The sequence below is a fragment of the Idiotropiscis lumnitzeri genome, chromosome 2, assembly GCF_059441095.1.
Source record: "Idiotropiscis lumnitzeri isolate Australia: NSW breed Sydney's pygmy pipehorse chromosome 2, RoL_Ilum_1.0, whole genome shotgun sequence".
Taxonomy (NCBI): domain Eukaryota; kingdom Metazoa; phylum Chordata; class Actinopteri; order Syngnathiformes; family Syngnathidae; genus Idiotropiscis; species Idiotropiscis lumnitzeri.
The window spans coordinates 3,976,100-3,994,139 of record NC_142392.1 but is presented as its reverse complement, the minus strand read 5'-3'; the positions used below and the strand labels follow the sequence as shown (position 1 = coordinate 3,994,139).

The following is an 18,040-nucleotide window of genomic DNA, read 5'->3' as shown; positions in this document are numbered from 1 at the left end:
ACGTACGTTATAACTTCATCCATAGAAATGGTCTGTAAATTATTTTGGGGATGTCAGGTGGTTCATGGCGGACCCCTCTTAACGCGTGCGTGTGCGTATAACAACCGCAGATGCTTTCAGAATTGTTTTTTACATGCAAAGAAACGGAATAGGCAGGTGCGATATGCGCCGCGGTCTCAAGGGGGCGCCAAAAATCAGGCGACAATACACTTTCAATGTAATTCTCTTCAACCAAATCGAACGCTTTATTTCAAGTCAGACGAGTAAATTCAAAGGTAAATATTCGAAAGAACGGAGAGGATGAATGTGAATAATTGTTAAATTATTCATTAGAAATATAACGCTTAAGTGTCGGGGCTGGTTGGTATACAGTTCTCAATTTATGATGTTGGTATTTGCACTTTAAATGGTATATGGAAATAAAATGCTTCCATGATCAAGTAAAATAATATGAAATAATCAAATTTTTAGTTTAAAGAAATAAAATAAAAAAATAAAAATAAAAAAGTGAAATATGAGCAAAGGTGAGACTGTTAAATAAATTTCAAAATTGAGTATAATGCTTTCGGAACTACTCACACTTATTCATATATTATATAAATTATCTGACTTTATCTTATATATTAAAATCAACTTATTTTGTGAGTGTATGCAAATCGCCGATGGAGGTGGGAGGGGCTAGGGCGGGCCCTGCAAAGGACATTGAAAGTGTCTCAGTGTATCCTACTATCAGAAAAAAATAAATAAATACAAAAAAGACACGTCATGTGATGTCCGTGATGCCGCCTTGTTACCTTTGACCACCTAAAGCCAGTCGTGCTGAGCTCGATAGGACAAAGCTGCGTGCATAGAGAGAAAAAAAGAGGACGGAGGCAAACGTGGAAAGATGAACGGACGGAATAAGTGGAGGAAAAGGAAGGAAAACATGACAGGCGAGAAGTAAAAACAACAAAAAGAAGGGAAGGAAAAGCGGTCAGGAGGAGAGAGAAGATAGAAATGCTTTAGTGAAAAGTAGCGAAAATGCACGACGAACTTAAATGACCGCCGCCAAGGCTTGATGACGATCTTCATGTTGAATTTCGGGACGGTAACCGCAGGCCGCCTACGGAACGCCCTTGACGGAAGTAATCAAGAACATGAGCGATTATGGGCAAACGAGAGAAACGGCAGCTAATGAGCAGTCGGAAACACAAGCTCCATTTTTGAATTCCAAGGGAGGGGGGGGACGCTTGAGGAATGAATCCCGGGTGGGGGGAAAAAAAAAAAAATAGAGTAGTAGAAAAATGCCCAAATCTGACAGATGGGCTATCAATATATGGCAGTTGGCAGAACACAGAGAGGGGTTTGAATTTTTATTTAAAAAAAAAAATTATAATTGTCAAAAAAATGGTGAGAAACTTTCAATATATGTGTAATAAACGTACAAAATATGGAGAAAAATCCAAAATATGAAAAAAAAAAAATAACAGTTTTAATTTGTAATATCACCAATCACCACTAGATGGCAGTGATGCCTGAATTGCACTTATACTGTTTTTTTATCTTGGCCGCAGAAACGTAGCATCTCGTTAATTTTTAGTACGATGATTTTTTATGAAAAAAAAAATATTACAAAATAAATTCTTGCACTTAATGTCGGTTTCTTGTTCAGCAGTTTTGTGCCATCCTTGAATTGGTCATTTTTATGCCCCTCCCCCCCCAAAAAAAAATGTACTCTGGGAAAACCCGCATGTGTTTGTAAAAAAATAAATAAATTGCAGTGGACCTTGGAATAATAATTATACGTTAAATCGCAATCGCAATATCATGCAGCTCGACATAACCGAGAACAAACGAAACGCTCGATTGCACGTCGCGACAAGCAAAAGCAAGGCCCCTTTGACCGACTCATCATCGGCTCTGCCTCTGTCGGGATTTTATGAATCATTACGCCGAGGCCTAATAGCGGTGAAGTGCTTGTAAAAAAAGAAAAAAAAAAATATTTTCTCACGTCGATGCGAAGAATCCTAAGCGGAGTCCATCTGGCCGCCGCTGAATGCGATGCTATTCAAAGAGCAGTGAGCACTTTTTTTTTTTTTCTGTCATGTTTATGTGCGTTGGAAGGAATGTATGTCGTGTAGATTGAACAGAATGTCAGAATCGGTGTTGATGTTGGGTCATGTCCGTGTTGGGCCGCCATTTGACGTTTCGCCGTCGTGCTTCTTCTGCGAAGCGTTCAAAGTCCAGGATGCTCACCGGCACCGTGTCCCGTCTCAACGGCGTCTGCTCCGCTAATTAAAGAGGCCACTTGTAGCTGTTTTTTTTTTGGTTTTTTTGAAAGTGTCATGGCAATACATCTAAAATGGAAACCAACTCAGGACTTCAGGAAAATGAACATGTTTTTTCCATGCACTTTTTTTTTTTGTGTATGTTTCTTTCCGTTGAACTGGATTCTACGCAAAACAAAAGGTCACCAAAGGACTGAACCTGGGAAGAGTAAAGTTATTCATACAAAAACTGTTCTGATCCAATCACATGATCAGAAATCCCCCCCCAAAAAAAAATCTGAAAATGAGGCACAGTGTGAGATGTGAAAACATTTTGCTGACATGACCGACGGTCGGGGCAAGCTGAAACTCAACTAAGCCAGCAAAGCAGCAACAAAATACCAAAATAATGAAAACTAGAATTGAAAAAGCAATTTCGTTAACAAATTAAAATAAAATGAAAATGCTTTAAAAACAATATAATTTGAATAATGCTAAATATAAGCTATTCCACAATTTAAGGAGCAATATAAAAATATTTAAAAAAAATAATAAAAACATTAAAAAAATATTATATATATACATAATATTCTTTTAATGCAATTTTTTCTTATTTTTATTATTATTTTTAATATAGATATATATTATATATTTTTTTAATAATTTTTTTCTTATTTTTATTATTATTTGTAATATATATATATATATATATATATATATATATATATATATAAAATTGTTCTAATTATTTTTATTATTATTTTTTAATTTATATTATATTTATATTCATTTTAAATAATTATTTTTTATTTAAATTTATTTTTTGGGGGGGGGTATTTTCCAATCCAACTGAGGCGAAAGTAATTGTGGCAGATCTGTTTATGAGAAGCGAATAAAAGGCTCTAATTTAAGTCCGCGTCCGTCAAAATCCAGTTTCCCAACGTTTGCATCCCAGCGATTGCGTAACCGGCCTAAAATGTCCACTTGATGAGGCTTATGCGTGTCAAAAAGCAACAAGCACGCCGCTATCATTACCGACTTTGATTGCGAGTTTGGACGCGGACCCGCCGCTGAATCGAATTGTCCAAATAATCCATTATTTACCGTGACGGAGCGTGTCAGCGAAATGCAGCAAAAGCAAAACGACCCTCGTGTGTCTTGAACGTCTGCCGACGGGACGGCCGACATTTAGAGGCCGGAATAACAATGGAGTGCCGACGGTTTTCGCCAACAGCTACACGCCCGCCGTGTTTTCTCAGGGCAGTATTCATCCTCACGTCCCACGCTGTTTTTTTTTTTTTTTTTTGGTGATCTTTTCAAAAACACTTGTCAAAACCCTTTTGAGGAACATTTCACACCTCCGAGGTCTTGTGAAGTCACTCGAGGACCGATGAGAAAACTCTTACTACTCTGCGGTTGCATGTCGTCAACTTTGAGCTTTTCTGCCTGCTCGTCGGAGATAAACCAGAATAACGCACAAAGCTGTTTGTGTGCAGCCGGGGCGGACAAAACGCAAGTTGTTCTTTAAATAGCGGATGTTTACCGAACGAGCAGCGACTGGGCAAACACGCGGCCGCACCTGAGTGAGCTCAGTTGGCAAACGAGGGAGCATGCGTGCTGCCGTTAGCCACACGTTTTAATAAGTCAGCCAAGAAACCGCGTCGGAAAAACACAAAAGATAATCCGTCGGGGGTTAAGCGGTAGGAGGTGAAAGTTGGGGTCTTTTTTTTTTTTTACCTGTTTCTCGGCGTGTGTGCGGGCTTGCTCCTCCTGGGCGAGCACCAGTTCCCGCTCGGTGGTGATCTGAACGCTTTCCCTCAAGGCCTCCTCCAGCTCTTCGATGCGCTCCTCCTTATAGCGCATGGAGTCCTGCACAAAATGACAGAAAAAAAAATTTCAATTCAATCAAATAAAAACCAGGAGAGTGAAAGATGTTTTTTTTTTCATCCATGGAAAAGTTGGACTTTACTTTGGCGGCTGTGCTGCATTTATAAATATGATTTTTAATTTTTTTTTTTTTTTTATGTTGCACTAGTGGAGTTATAAAATTCAAATATATTAAATAAAATTCCAAACCACCTCGGGGCCTTTATTTATTTTTTTTATTTATTTTTTAATTCTGAAAAGCCGATGTGCTGACTTTAAAATCAACTTGCAGAAGTTTTCAGAGCCTCGCAAAAAACATGATGGCTTCTCACGTCAACTAACAGGCAAAATGTTTGACTAAAACACATCAATTCCCGCTTAATCTGATTAAATTGATAATCCCCTCACCCCCCTCCCTCCCTCCTCCCCGGAGGAGTCTTTGGAATTCCAAATCACACCTCAAGGGTTTTTTTTAAAAACCGAAAAATTGATGATGCGACGTCTTCAGAGCAAAGTCCAGATGCAACATGACTCGGAGTGCAACTATGCAGACTGAGAAAGGGCCCTAATTTGATTAAAAAGTCTTGAATCAAATTTACGGACCGAATTATACTCGGATTTCACTCGCCGCCTGACTCCTGGTTCGAGGTATGCCGCGGGACGGCTCCGAAAATGAAACATCGGTTACGGTTATTTATTTGAGTCCCTCCGCGCGGTTGTGGAGTCAACACGAGTGAAAACTGTCATCTGCCTCTAATCAAGGGAGGCCGCTAACAATTCCTGGAAGAGCAGAAAGCGGAGGATGGGGGGGGGGAAGGTGACGGGGGAAAGTTCAAGGGGACGAGCTGGAAGAAAGCGAAGGACGGCTCGGTTGCAAATCTCGCGGCTGGGCAGGAGGCAGCCGAGAATATTCAGCGCGGGTCCTTCGCTTCTCTTGTCACCTCATTCCGTGTCAATCATCCTCACCGGATACCGCCGCGCGAACTCCCCGAGCTGCATCCAACGTGCAACGCGTACACGAGCGCGTTGCCTGTTTGACATTGCCCAAGGCGGCTCGCTGTCACATTTTGACACGTCGCCGTTGTTGCGATGGCGCCAACTTTTTCCTCCCTCCCTTAAACTTTCTCTCCCCTTCCACCCGTACCTTAATCTGCTGGGAGCTCTCGTTCATGTTGTCCTCCCTTTTCTTGGCCTCCTCCATCAGCTGAGCATTCTTGCTCTTCTCGAGTTGCTCCTTGTGTTTCAGGTTGGCCACCTTCTTGGATTGATCCTTCATCTGCCTGCATGCGCAAAAAAAAAACAACACAAAGTCAATCGGCGGAGATGCCACGGAATAGTTTTCGACGCGATGACATCATTTATTAGAATAGCTGTGAATTTAAGGGTGTATGGTTTTAAAGGGTGGGGGCTGGTGAGTGACATGGGTGTCAGGGTGTTAGACGGTAGAATATTTTTTTTTTTACCTATTTAATAAAGTGAGGCCAATTCAAATAATGGGTAAAACTTTGGATCTTGTCTTTTATAAACTCGGAGTCGTATCGAGTTGAACTAAAATATTGTAATTATCCGGCTAATCGTTGCAATATTACGTCATCTATAACAAGAGCTTTAACATGCAGAACACTTTGTTACTAACTATATATATATATTTGGATTTCAAGGGGAAAAAAAATTATAAAAATATATATATATATAATTAATTTATTTATTTATTTATATATATATATATATATATATATATATTTATATAAACATTTATATACATTTATATATATATATATAATTAATTAATTAATTTATTTATTTATTTATATATATATATATTTATATTTATATACATTTATATATATTTATATATATTTATATAAATATATATATATATATATATATTTTTTTTTCCTTGAAATCCAAACCCCCGGGATTAGTTTTTTTTTAGCCCTTGAAGTCACCTTGTATACATGTCGACACCTGCTCCGTTTATTCCAGAAAGCAACACAACAGCTGGCACTCTCACGCGCATATTAATATCTCCTTTGTCTGTAACTTTGTGACGAGTCAACTTTTGTTCCCGATTTTGCAACCAAAAAATTCAATTAAAGTAATGCCACAACCCATCTCGTCGGAATACAACGCAATGATCACCAAGTGAAGTCCGAGTCAATGGCCGGACGACGCAATGGTCTGACGAGACAAAAAATAAATAAATAAAAAATGGCGAGAGATTCGTCATGGACGCGGCGAGCCTGCTGGCTGGAGAAAGGGTTTAATCCCCGCCGCCGCTTAAGATGCCTGCAAGCCGTTGCGCCTCTGTCACAAGCCTATCGCCTATCACACCAGCTCGTCTCGATCGGGACCTTTAATACCTCCCGCGCACCCCTCACGCACGCACACATACTCGCAGACAGCTTGGCTCTAATGCCGGGAAGGTTTAACAGATTACACCGAATCACGGCTCGGGATGAAGGAGCAGAAACACGAAAGGTCGGCGAGCGACCACACAGAGGTGGGCGTGGACTCCACTTTTTGCGTTGACTTGCTTGTGAATTGCAGTACTTTGGTTAAGATTTCGTTTTTTTTCTCAACGCATTCGCTGCCATTGACGGGAAAACACGTCAAAAAGTACAATCACTTCATCATGATGTACAAATGTACATTTTCAAATTGGTGCCATGACCCGGATCCTTTTCACTCATCTCGTCTGTCACTGAAACTCATAAAGGAACGTGCTCAATCTGATTCCGTGCACGTTTCCACCATTTTGGGGAATATCTTTTCAAGCCCTGTGTGTGTGTGTGTGTGTGTGTGTGTAACAGGTCATAAACAGGCAGGAATGTTCCTATTGGACGATGGCCAGGAAGCGCCTCGCATCCAGCTCGCCCAGGTTAACACCCCCCCCCCTTCATGCAACATTTACTGCACGTATGCGAGGGCGTGCATGTGGAGTTGATTTTTCAGCCCAGCAATGTTCCCCGTCGACCCAACGCTCTGGTTTCATCTTGATTTTTTTTTTATCCCGCTAATCACTTGTTTTGCTTGCATCTAGTTTGTTTGCCGCTTGTGAATCACAAGCATTAGACGGCAACTGGCTATATATATATTTTTTATTTTTTTTATACCCCCCCTTTGCTCCCGACTGAAGCTCTTTGGTTCTATCACCGTCCACTTAGCAGATCACGGATGACAGGCAACCGCAGCAGCCGTCAAACAATTGCCACATTTTTCAGCAAAATATCCACTGCCAGGCTCTTAAAACTTCATGGGACTCCCACGGTGCGATAAAACACACTGGAGCTGAGCGTGCATATTTGTGTAATGTTTCGCTCTCATTATAAGCTTTCCAATGCAAAGAATTTATGTGCACGTACTCTTAAATTCCTCCGTAAGTGAGATCGAATTTATATCGACTCCAAACACAAGCGGCCTTGTAGGGCATCGCGCCTCAGACCACACACGCAAATATGTCAGGAGCGCGCTGCTACATGTGTTCATTTAAGCGCATCGACGCTCACGCAAACACGGTGGCCCGCGCTGCGTAAATACGCGCAAAAAGCGTGTTGACAGCACTTTGAACTCGAGTACGCTTTGCGAAAGCACAAAATTGCCAGATATATGACTCGCAACGCTAGACAAATCTCCCAAAACTTCCCTAAACTCCCCGACATAAGAACTTTTCGACCTCCTTCATTAGCATGCGGCAGATCTTCAGCGGCCTGCGTGAAGGTAATATTAATATTGCATTTGGAGTCCTGCATAAATATTTGATCAGAAATACTCGGAGGACGCATGTATGTTTACGGCACACAGTTCAGACAAAATTAGCATCAAGGATTTCCTTTTAACCACTTGGAATTGCACTCTTGTCTTTTACAAAAACAAAAAAAAATACTTGAAGTGTTGGTTTGCTTTTTTTTTTACACTGAAAAGGAAGTTATTATCGTTTACGTATATTTTTCCTCTTCTTTACAGACGTGGATAGAAGGCAAATGTATATTAATAAGGTAACAGAAACTAAAGAAAATATTCATATATATATATATATGTATATAAAAATATATATATATATATTTGAAATATATATATAAATATACATATGTATATACAAATATTTATATATATTAAAAAAATAATAAATAATATATTTATATATTTATGTATTTAAAAAAATATAATATATATATATATATATATATGTATATACAAATATTTATTTAGATTTTAAAAAATAAAATAAAATAAGAAAAACAAACAAACAAACAAAAAAATATATAAATATGTATTTAAAAAAAAAAAAAAATATATATATATATATATATATATATATATATTTTATTTTATTTTTTTTAATTGCATTCACTGCAATGTCGATTTGAATTCGATGAACTGTAGCTCTGAAGGTTTTTTCGGGACAAATCGTACACGGCACTGCTAGACTAGCTCATTCCAATGTTTAAAAAAAATAAAAAATGAAAAAATGAAAAAAAAAAACTAGGAGTACCTCAAAAGTCTCCTATTATGCGAGTTCCAGCTCCTGAGCGTGAAATTAGCGGTGCGTTTTTGTAAGGCTTAAACAGATGAGATAAAGTGCATTAAGTAGCTTTGAACACGCTGTTGGAGGGTTTTGTTACTGTTGGACAAGTCCAGATGAGCTTCGTGCTAAGTTACGATAACAGCCCTCCGCTTTCACGCGCAGGTATTTCATTTACAGCATTAAAGAATTTGGTTATTTCTTAGAGGCATAAAGGTCAGATTGAATTTCCCAACTTGTTTCGCTGAGATCAACTCGAAGTATTCTCCATTGTGCTGTAAAAAAGGTTTGAACTTCCCTGGCCGTTTTCGCTCTTGTTTTAGTGATTCAACTCCAACTCTAATGGGAAACTCCAAAAAGAAAAAGTTGCTTTGCTGGGTAAGCGAAAGAAGAGTTGTTCCTTTGTCGGCTGTTTTTTTTTTTTGTGTTTTGTTTTTTTTCCCGCGCGCAACACATCTCATGTTTTGATGTGAGGAACTCCTCATCCTCCGCCAAACGTCTGACATCAATGTTTCCGTGGCTCCCAAACAGAATTGTTTTGTTTCTTTGTTCCTATGGTTGCTTTGAGGTCCTCGTGTGACTCTTACTGCTGCACGCAGGATTTTTGGCCTATCCGCTGACTGTGGCACACGCTCAGTCGCTCTCGTACCTCTTTGGGTTAATTGTGAGAGCATTCACAATAATGTTGAAAAAAATGTCTCTCTAAATATTTGGTTCTGAACTGTGCCATCTAAAAACAAATCAAATGCTTTATATAATGCTAAAATTTTTTTTTTGTGTGATTTTTTTAACTCAAAAGGGGCCTTATAGTACGGGGAGATTATAATATATATGTGATTTACACGTGTTTATCAAAAAATTTTCCGGACCTTTTTCCCCGAGATTTTGAACCATGCGGAAAATACAACGGTGCGGCTTTTCCGTGGATTTTTCTTTCACCACTAGGGGCGCTCTAGCACCCAGAAAATACCCTAAATTAATCTAGATTTTTTTTTTCTCTTAGGTCTGTTCTACTTTAATTTAAAAAATTGTTGCCGCGTTAAAAGGCACCGTTTTAACAATCTGTTTATGTACCTTGATGTACATTCACAGTACAAAATTCATGCAGGAAACAATTTTTTTCAACATAGAAAACTGCGGCTTATAGCGTGCTGCGGCTTGTATACTTTTTTATTTATTTATTTATTTATTTTATTATTTGTTTTAATTTTATTTCATTTATTTATTTTATTTATTTTATTTTATGTATTTATGTATTTATTGATGTATTTGTTTATTTATTTATTTATTTATTCATTCATTCATTCATTTATTTATTTATTTTATTATTTGTTTTAATTTTATTTCATTTATTTATTTTATTATTTTTATTTATTTATTTATTTATTTATTTTATTTTTTATTTTTTTTGCTGCGGCTTATATCCCGGGATATACGGTACATGCATTTCCAATTGGTGCCATGACCCGGATGTCTGTCACTGAAACACATAAAGAAACATGTTCAATCTGATCTGCGCCACCTTTACACGCATGTGCGAGGTGGGCCTGGTCTGCGGGAATGTGTTTAAAAAAAAAAAAATACAAAAAACAAATCGATGAAGCGGTATCCTTTGGGTGGAGGTAATTAGTCGCAAGTCTGCATCACATTCACGAACACGTGCGATTAAAGTTTTAGCATGAGGAGCATGCGACGACGCCACGCAAGTTTCCTCCTCGAGGGAGACAGCGATGCGACAGACAAAGTGAGAAGCCGTCAAAGTCAAAAAAGCCTCGCGAAGCCGGCGAGACATGACGGGAATGATTAAAAAGCAAGAGTTTATGACAAGAGCAAGGACGGGAGCTGTGAGGACGCGAGCGAGAGGGGGCGAGGCATGCCGTATACTAACCTCGAGGCAAGACTTGGCGGGGCGACGTGGCGTCGAGATGAAAGAAAGCCAAAGAGGGGGGAAAAGGTGAGACAGGAAGTGAGCGCTAGGTTAGCCGAGCTTGATCACACACAAAAGTCCAAAAGACAGAGACGGAAGTGAGACTGAGACTGAGACAGGTGCACGGACGTCAAGGCAGGCATGAGCGGTGGAACGGCGAGGCAGGACAACTTTTGAATACGCTTTGTACATTTTTAGCAATTTCACCCAATTGGCCGGGGACTGTACGTAAGAGAGCTCAGTGCGTGTTTTGACATTGCTCAACATCTTGGGTGCCTCCACGTGAGCCTCACTGACACAATTTGTTCATCACAAACTTAAAAAAAAAAATAAAAAAAGTGCTCTCCTCTCGCTCTTCTTCCCTTCCCTGACTCTCCGTCGTCGCTGTCTCGCTTTGTTTTCCACTCGGCTGTCCAAATCCTTTATTTTGGCCATCGCGGCAGATTTTTCAGCTCCATTTCCCCCCAGTGTGAAGTCACTCAGTCTGCTCCAATTACCGTCCTAGTTACTGAAATGAATAGCCCGCCACCGCATTATGCAGCTGGATTTACACACGCAGGAAGGTCGACGATCGCTGGCCTTGTTGAACCCGCGTGCGAGTTTTTCATCGTCGCCTGGGTAGAGGGGGGGGGGGGGTATTTATACTGAAATCAATTGATGAGCATCGATTACGATGGTGAGCAAGAAGTGCTCCACCGCCGCGAGGATTTCCCTCCCGAAACCTTTTAGTCATCCAGCCTTCTAAACTGAAAACAAACAACGAAACAAAACACAGCCACTTTCGGCCTCGCGGTGCCTCCCGTGACGGAGCTCGCTCTGATGAGAGGTGAAACGTTGCGACAAGCAGAACAGTCAAGTCGCCGGCAATTTAAGGCTTTTGGATGAATGAGAAGACGCGCAGGCAGTGGGAATAAGACGAAAAACTCCAGGCTTGGATACCTCCGCCAAGGAGATTATAGAGTCACTTCTAATTCACGTTTATTTGGGGGGGGGGGGGCAAGACATAGCTTGACCATTTTCCAACATTTCTCGCACTTACACTGCCGCCCGCCCTCCAAAAGTAATAGAACGGCAAAGTCAATTGCTTTTTTTTTTGGATTACTGAAGACATTTGCATTTCCGATAAAAAGGCGAATATCACACAAAAGTTCGGAATTCCAGATTTTATTTTACGAGGCTTGTAGTCCAAGACAAATTGGCTTCATAGTCTTTATTGACGACGCAACTTAAGATGGCAGAAGAAGAATTAATTCTGAAGGCATTTAGAATGTCCATGTCAATCACCAGACCCGAACCCAATCGAGCATGCGTTTTACCTTCTGATGAAACAAACAAGAACCAAACAAAGCATTTCAAAGTGGTCCTTCATTTTAAGCTCATTTAATAATGAAAATAATCATGAAAAAAAATCAAATAAAGTTGCTCCGTCTCGATGGAAATACCACGAAATAAAAGCTGGAATTCGGATCGTTTGCGTGATCAGAATTTTTCATTCCGAACAAATTCATTGACTTTGCTGTCCCAATACTTTTGGAGGGGGGACCGTTCCAGTTCGCGACGGCGCTCAGACGAAATAAAGCATTAAACATGCGCAGCTAAAACCCCTCTAAGTGGACGTCGGCTGCTGCTGAATTATAAATAGACGCGTATTTTTTTTTTTTTTTTTTTTTGGGTCGGCCAGACGTGGACACTTTGAAACGAATGTCCTCGGAATCATTAACAGTCATTAGTTTTACTGCCCTCAAAAAAAAAAAGGCACGGAAAGAGAAGCGAGGTTGCAGTGGGACCGAACGAATAAGTGGACACGGATGATGAAAAAAAAAGACGTCTGGCCTTTGAATCAACACTTTTTCTATTTCTGTACGATGTTTTTGAAGCCGTTTGAAAAGAGCATTTCGGCGTACACCACACAAAGACGCACAATGAAGAGGAGGAAAATCTCAGCGGGTGCCGTGTTAAAAAAAAGGTGGACGCAAACAGACGTTAGAAATCATTGTTAGGGGGGCGGTGAAAAAAAATAAATAAAAAATAGTTAGTAGCAAGTCAAGCATTCCGAGCTTAATAGTGTGAAAGCAGACAAAAAATAAGAGCTAAAAAAAAAAAAAATAAAAAATAAAAAATCATTAGTGACTTCAGCTACATCCCATAAGGAAAAAAAATATTTTTTTTAATATATTATTTCAATTGCGTGACAACTTGAATTTATGTTGTTGTCCATACAGGAAGGATGGGAGGCAACTTTTTCCACATGGGAGGGGACGCTGGCATATCCCGACTTCGGACAAGCAACGTGAGGTTTTTTTTTTTTGGTTTTTTTTGGGGAGTGCTCGTGCAACTTTCCGATTGATTTGACAGGACCCTCCGAGCCACTCACGTGCCCAGGTAGTCCCACACCAGCCCTCCCATTGGCTGCTGAGAGGCAGTCGGGGGAGGGGCTTGTTTTGGCGGCTGCTGAGAACGCCACAGATGAGAGGCGGAAGGCTTTCTGGCGCGCGTGCACAAATGTATAAAATTCACAATATGATGGCGAAAATAAGAAAGGATGGAATGATGGCAAAAATTAAAAATGAAGAAAGGAAGAGAAGGTTGATTTACGACGCTGCTTATTTCTTTCCAGAGGCGATTTATTTTGATGTATTTTTTTCCGTCTTACTTCCCGCCCTTCCCCAACTCACCTCTCCAGCTCGTGGATCTTTTTCTCCTTGTCGTTCTTCTCGTTCTCCATCTCCCGGAGGATCTCGAGGAGCCGCTCCACCTCGGCCCGAGCCTTGCCAGCGTCCTCTTTGTGACGGCTCACTTCCTGCTCCAGGCCGGAGATGCGTTGCGAGAGTTCGGCGCTGGCCGCCGACTCCGCGGCGGCGCTTTGAGCCTGCGGCCCCAAAAATAATTACAGAAAAATCAGCCGAGCGGCGACTATGGAAACGAGGAGTTGAATGAGTTCAGAGAGAAGGGAATGCGCCAAGAACAACATTTGTGTTGAGGACGACTTGTGTACAGGTTTAACGAGGCAGAAAACACAATTGCGCGCACTATCAATAGAAAAAAACGATGCATTGTCCTAACATTCTTCACACCATTATCGACAGCAAAAGATGCTCCAGGAATGACAATCTTATCTAAAAAGAAAAATATCTGACAAGTCATTATTTGTCATTTTATCCACAGTCAGGGTTTCGTGAAATAAAATGCATCATGTCGAAGTAAAAAGCAACATTTTGCTGAGCGGCCAATCAGAGTTGAGTTCGCCGATCAATGACAAATTCATTGAAATCATATCTAAAAAAAAAAAAAAAAAAAAGCACAAAAATATTTTTTTAATTACATTTTTTTTCCCGCTTGTATTTCATTTTCATTTCATGAAACCATGACTTCAGATGGCATAACAAACTTCCCAGCCGTGTCGTTCGCTTACAATGGTGTGAAAATAACTGCAAAAATCGAATGTTCTATTCTATGGACAGATTCTCAGAAAATTTGGTTTATGGCATGACTCCTAAATATCAATTACCGTATTTTCCGGACTATAAGGCGCAGCAACGCTTTTAACTCATTTATTCCCAGCCGTTTTCACGAGAGGAAACACCTCAATCACAGCGTGTTTTTTGACTGATTTTGTAAGGCCTGCAGAATATTGTGTTCTAAAGATAAAAACATGGAGCTATGACGCCAAAAAAAAAAAAAAAAAAAGGCTATGACGTATAAATACGTCTTTGGGAGGCAGGGACGACAATTTTTAAAATGTAAATGTACATCTAATGGATTGAATGAGTTAAAAAAAAAAAAAAAAATTTTTTTAAATAAAAAAAACGATATACAAGCCGCAACAACTTGCCTCATAAAAACAGAACAGACCCAAGAAAAAAAAAAAAATAAATAAATAATCGAGATTTATTTAGTGTATTTTCTGAACTAGCGCCCCTAGTGGTGAAAGAAAAATCGACAGAAAAGCCGCACCGTCATATTAGCCGCACGGTTAAAAATCAAGGAGAAAAAAAAGTCGAAATTTATAATCCGGAAAATCCGGTAAATAGCACGGCCGCAAAAGACGCCGGCCCACCGGGCATCTGCCCCGTACACACCAGATAGGCCATTCCAGATGCCGGAATATTCAATTTATTTTCGATTTGGAGTAACATTGTCTCTCCTCTGTCACCTCTGCTTTGCCAAAAGGAAGATACACACAAAAAAGGAAAAAAAGAAAAATAACCACAAGTTAGGACGTAAAGTTATAACAGCTGTGAGTGTTTCCCAGAAGCAAATGTTGCTCTTGGGACACATTTGTGTATGCATATGCACGTGGTGTGTATGCGTGGCCGCAAATTATAAACCCTATTAGTTTTGGAAGTGCGCGAGCGTTTTTTTTTTTTTACAGGTCTTTATGTGGAGAGTAAATGTTTGGGAGTCTGACAGTATAATGGGCAGATGTGTGCGCAGGAGAAGACAAATAAAAGAGGAGAGAAAAAAAAAAACACGACACACGCGTTCACACGCGCAGGGTGTCAATCAAAGGCGACACACATACACAACTTTGCGAGTCTGCCTTATGTGCCGGCTAACGCAAAGCGACAAAGTGTTCAACACGGACCTTCTTGAGTTGATTCTCCAATTTGACGCACTCCTCCTTCTTTTGCTCCAACGTGATCTCCATACTCTTCAGCCGGTTGTCCTTCTTCAGAGCCGAAGAGGCCAGAGAGGAGGCCTTCTCTTTCAGGTCCAAAACCGACGCCTGGGAGACAAAAAAAAAAAAAAGGGGGACGCGATAATTGCCGTCATTACAGCCACGGAAGGGAAATATACATTTCCGTCATAATAAACCCGATGGTGACCTTTTGACCTCTTTGCCTCGGCCGTTTTTTTATTTTTTATTTTATTTTTTTTAAACAGCACTTCCTTGCCGCAGTAACCTGCTCATTGCATCGTAGCCACAACTGTAAGGGAAATAAAAAAACAATGAAAATAAACGAGTATTTTTATCCTTTGAGGTATTCCTCTCAAGTCAAGAGTGTGACTCATCATCACAACTTTTTTTCCCATGACCTGACTCTCATTTTTTTTTTTTTTCCCCACCTCATTCTTCCCACTCGATCTTTCCATGCGTGAAGTCCATCTCCTTTTTTTTTTTTTTTTTCCTTTTGGGTCTTTGCAGCAGCGATAGAGACGCGTCCAGCGGCACCAAAGACGTATAATTTTACACTCGACCGACTGCACTAAAAGCCCGACTGCGGATGATCGTGTTTGGTCAGAGAATACTTGCTGCTTTACTCTCATTATCCACTATTTAGGTGTGTGTGTGTGTGTGTGTGTGTGTTGCTGCTGTCAGGCGAACCCCACATGGGCATTTAGGAATGCTTATTTTCTCCCGTGTATATCTGGAAATTATACAACTAGACATTAACGGGTTTTATGAGCCCGCAACATACTAAACGGAACCACATACTGTAGTGCAAGTCAGAGGAGGTGAAATAAACCACCCTCGCTCTTTTCTTTTTTTTTTTTTTATAAACAATAACGTGTGCATTTTAGTGCCGTGTTTGGGTGGAGTTCTTCTTTTAAAAGGTTTGGATTATAACTACTCAACACATCTTTTGACAGGTGATTTAAAGCCCGGCAGGTTTGCGTGTGTATTCTTGGCTTTTTTTTTTATGTATGGAAAAGCCGATAAAGAGAGCACATGGTGAATGCTTGAGGATAATTGTTGAAAAAGTGCAAAAAAAAAATGGAGAACGACCACACCGGAATATTTGACGGTTAGCTTTGGAGTGCCTCGTTGTTGGCCTCGAGTGCGTGCATGGCATGCGGAGAAAGTGCCAGGAAGGGAAAACGAGGGTGATAAAAAAAAAAATCAGTCCGACTTGACAACCAACATGTGAATTGGCGGCTTCGGGTGGGCGTGGCTGCATTAGAGCGCCTCGTTGTTGGCTGCGAATGTGCGAGATTCGGATGAAACCGATCAAGATTGAACAGTAGATCGATTTCATAAGTAACATAAACGCAACCCAGGGCTCAGGTGCTCTCGTTAAGCGTTTCCTTCCATTAAACTCGCGGAGGGCGACATTAGCAACGAGTGCTAAATTAATTACGAGCGCGGGAAATTGCCTCGTCACTCCCCCCCCCTCCCGTTTCCCCCACAGATGTGCGTTTTTGCATAAAGGTCACAAGAAGATGCGCTTTCCACCGGCTGCGGCTCTTATATTATGTTGTCAAGGGGACGTGAATGTTTTATCATTGCGGTCCTTCGGCGCAAGGACCTTGGCAGGATAGGGGATCTGTTCTACGGAGATAGATCAGTCAGGTTCTCCTTGACAGCGAAGGAGAGCGCACAGAATGTGTGTGTGTGTGTGTGTGCGGCTCACAAAACAGATATTGATGTAGGGGTGTGTGTGTGTGTGTGGGTGTGTGTGTGTCGGTACCTCGCGGTCCGCAAGGTCAGCCTGCATCTGGGAAACTTTCTCCCGCAGCTCCTTCAGCTCCTTCTTGGTGGACTCCACCTCGTCTCCCTTTTCTCGTTCCTCTTTCTCCCGCTGCTCTTTCAGTCGCTCGATGATACGTTCCTGGAAAGACGAGAATGACACATGGAAACAACAAAATGTGAAAAAGTCCTACACCTTAAACTTAAACTCATTCACGACCAGCCCAGTTAAAAAAAAAAAAATGGATTTTGACGTATTTATCCGTCAACGGTATTGAATGAGTTAACTCATTCAAACAGCCAAGCGTGATTTTGGACACTTAATACGTTCTGGCAGCGCCTTTTGTCGATCAACTAAATGACGAGAGACGCTGGCCGCGGTCGGGCCAAGCGAGTGAACTGGAGTTCACGTGGAAGACACAACAAGAGTGCGGTGTTGGTGTGACATAAGCGGTGGAAGATTGAATGTAAAAGAAAGCAAGAAAGACATCCAATGCAATAAAAATGAGGAGGGGGGGGGGGCTTGGGAAAGTTGGAGATGACGGTCACCTCCGCCTGCCAAAACACACATTGGCTTCAATTTTAGTGACTCAACAATTAATCGGCTTATTTCCTGTATATGTGCGTCCGAGGAGTATAAAAACATGCGCTGCAGAGTGTACCTGAACAAAACGGACTTTTTTTTTTTTTTGCTTCTCATGTGATTATTGGTTGGCTTCCCGCTGTGTTAAAACGTGGGTGGTCGGACCGGGTGAACGATGTCGCGCACCTTCTCCGACAGAGCCTCCTCCAGCGTTCCCAGAGCCGTGTCGGTGTTGGACGTGTCCGTCTGCAAGGACTTGACTCGGCCTTTGAGGCCGCTCAGCTGCTTCTCCTTGTCCTTCAGCTGATCTTGGAGGTTCTCGATCTGCGATGGAGAGGAAATACATACGTAATTGAGTTTGCTTAAAGTGAAAATGGGAGGTAACATGGCGTTAGGTCTTTTTGTCTCGTGGTTCCTGTCTGTTAAAACGGTCGTTAGGGTTGCTGAGTAATAAATATTTATTTACAGCCAATTAGTTGCGATT

General features: G+C 40.9%; 1 protein-coding gene across 10 annotated transcripts in view; it reads right to left on the bottom strand.

Moving 5' to 3' along the window:
* The window catches only part of LOC148341334 (ELKS/Rab6-interacting/CAST family member 1-like), a 59,086-nt gene that overhangs the window by 22,823 nt on the left and 18,223 nt on the right, over nucleotides 1-18,040 (bottom strand). For 4 of the 10 annotated variants that reach the window (XR_015841996.1, XR_015841997.1, XM_088287780.1 and 1 more), the window contains 8 exons: nucleotides 17,743-17,880; nucleotides 16,975-17,115; nucleotides 15,150-15,290; nucleotides 13,240-13,433; nucleotides 10,526-10,537; nucleotides 5,257-5,392; nucleotides 3,984-4,115; nucleotides 795-839 (listed from right to left, as the gene is read on the bottom strand). Coding sequence is in view for 6 of the 10 variants with exons in the window: in XM_088287780.1 (XP_088143906.1) it covers nucleotides 795-839; nucleotides 3,984-4,115; nucleotides 5,257-5,392; nucleotides 10,526-10,537; nucleotides 13,240-13,433; nucleotides 15,150-15,290; nucleotides 16,975-17,115; nucleotides 17,743-17,880 (939 nt within the window). In the remaining 4 variants the exon portion in view is untranslated. Of the gene's footprint in view, nucleotides 1-794; nucleotides 840-3,983; nucleotides 4,116-5,256; nucleotides 5,393-10,525; nucleotides 10,538-12,938; nucleotides 13,050-13,239; nucleotides 13,434-15,149; nucleotides 15,291-16,974; nucleotides 17,116-17,742; nucleotides 17,881-18,040 lie in introns of all 10 variants that reach the window. The other 6 variants (XR_015841998.1, XM_088287782.1, XR_015841999.1 and 3 more) reach the window with 4 other exon arrangements.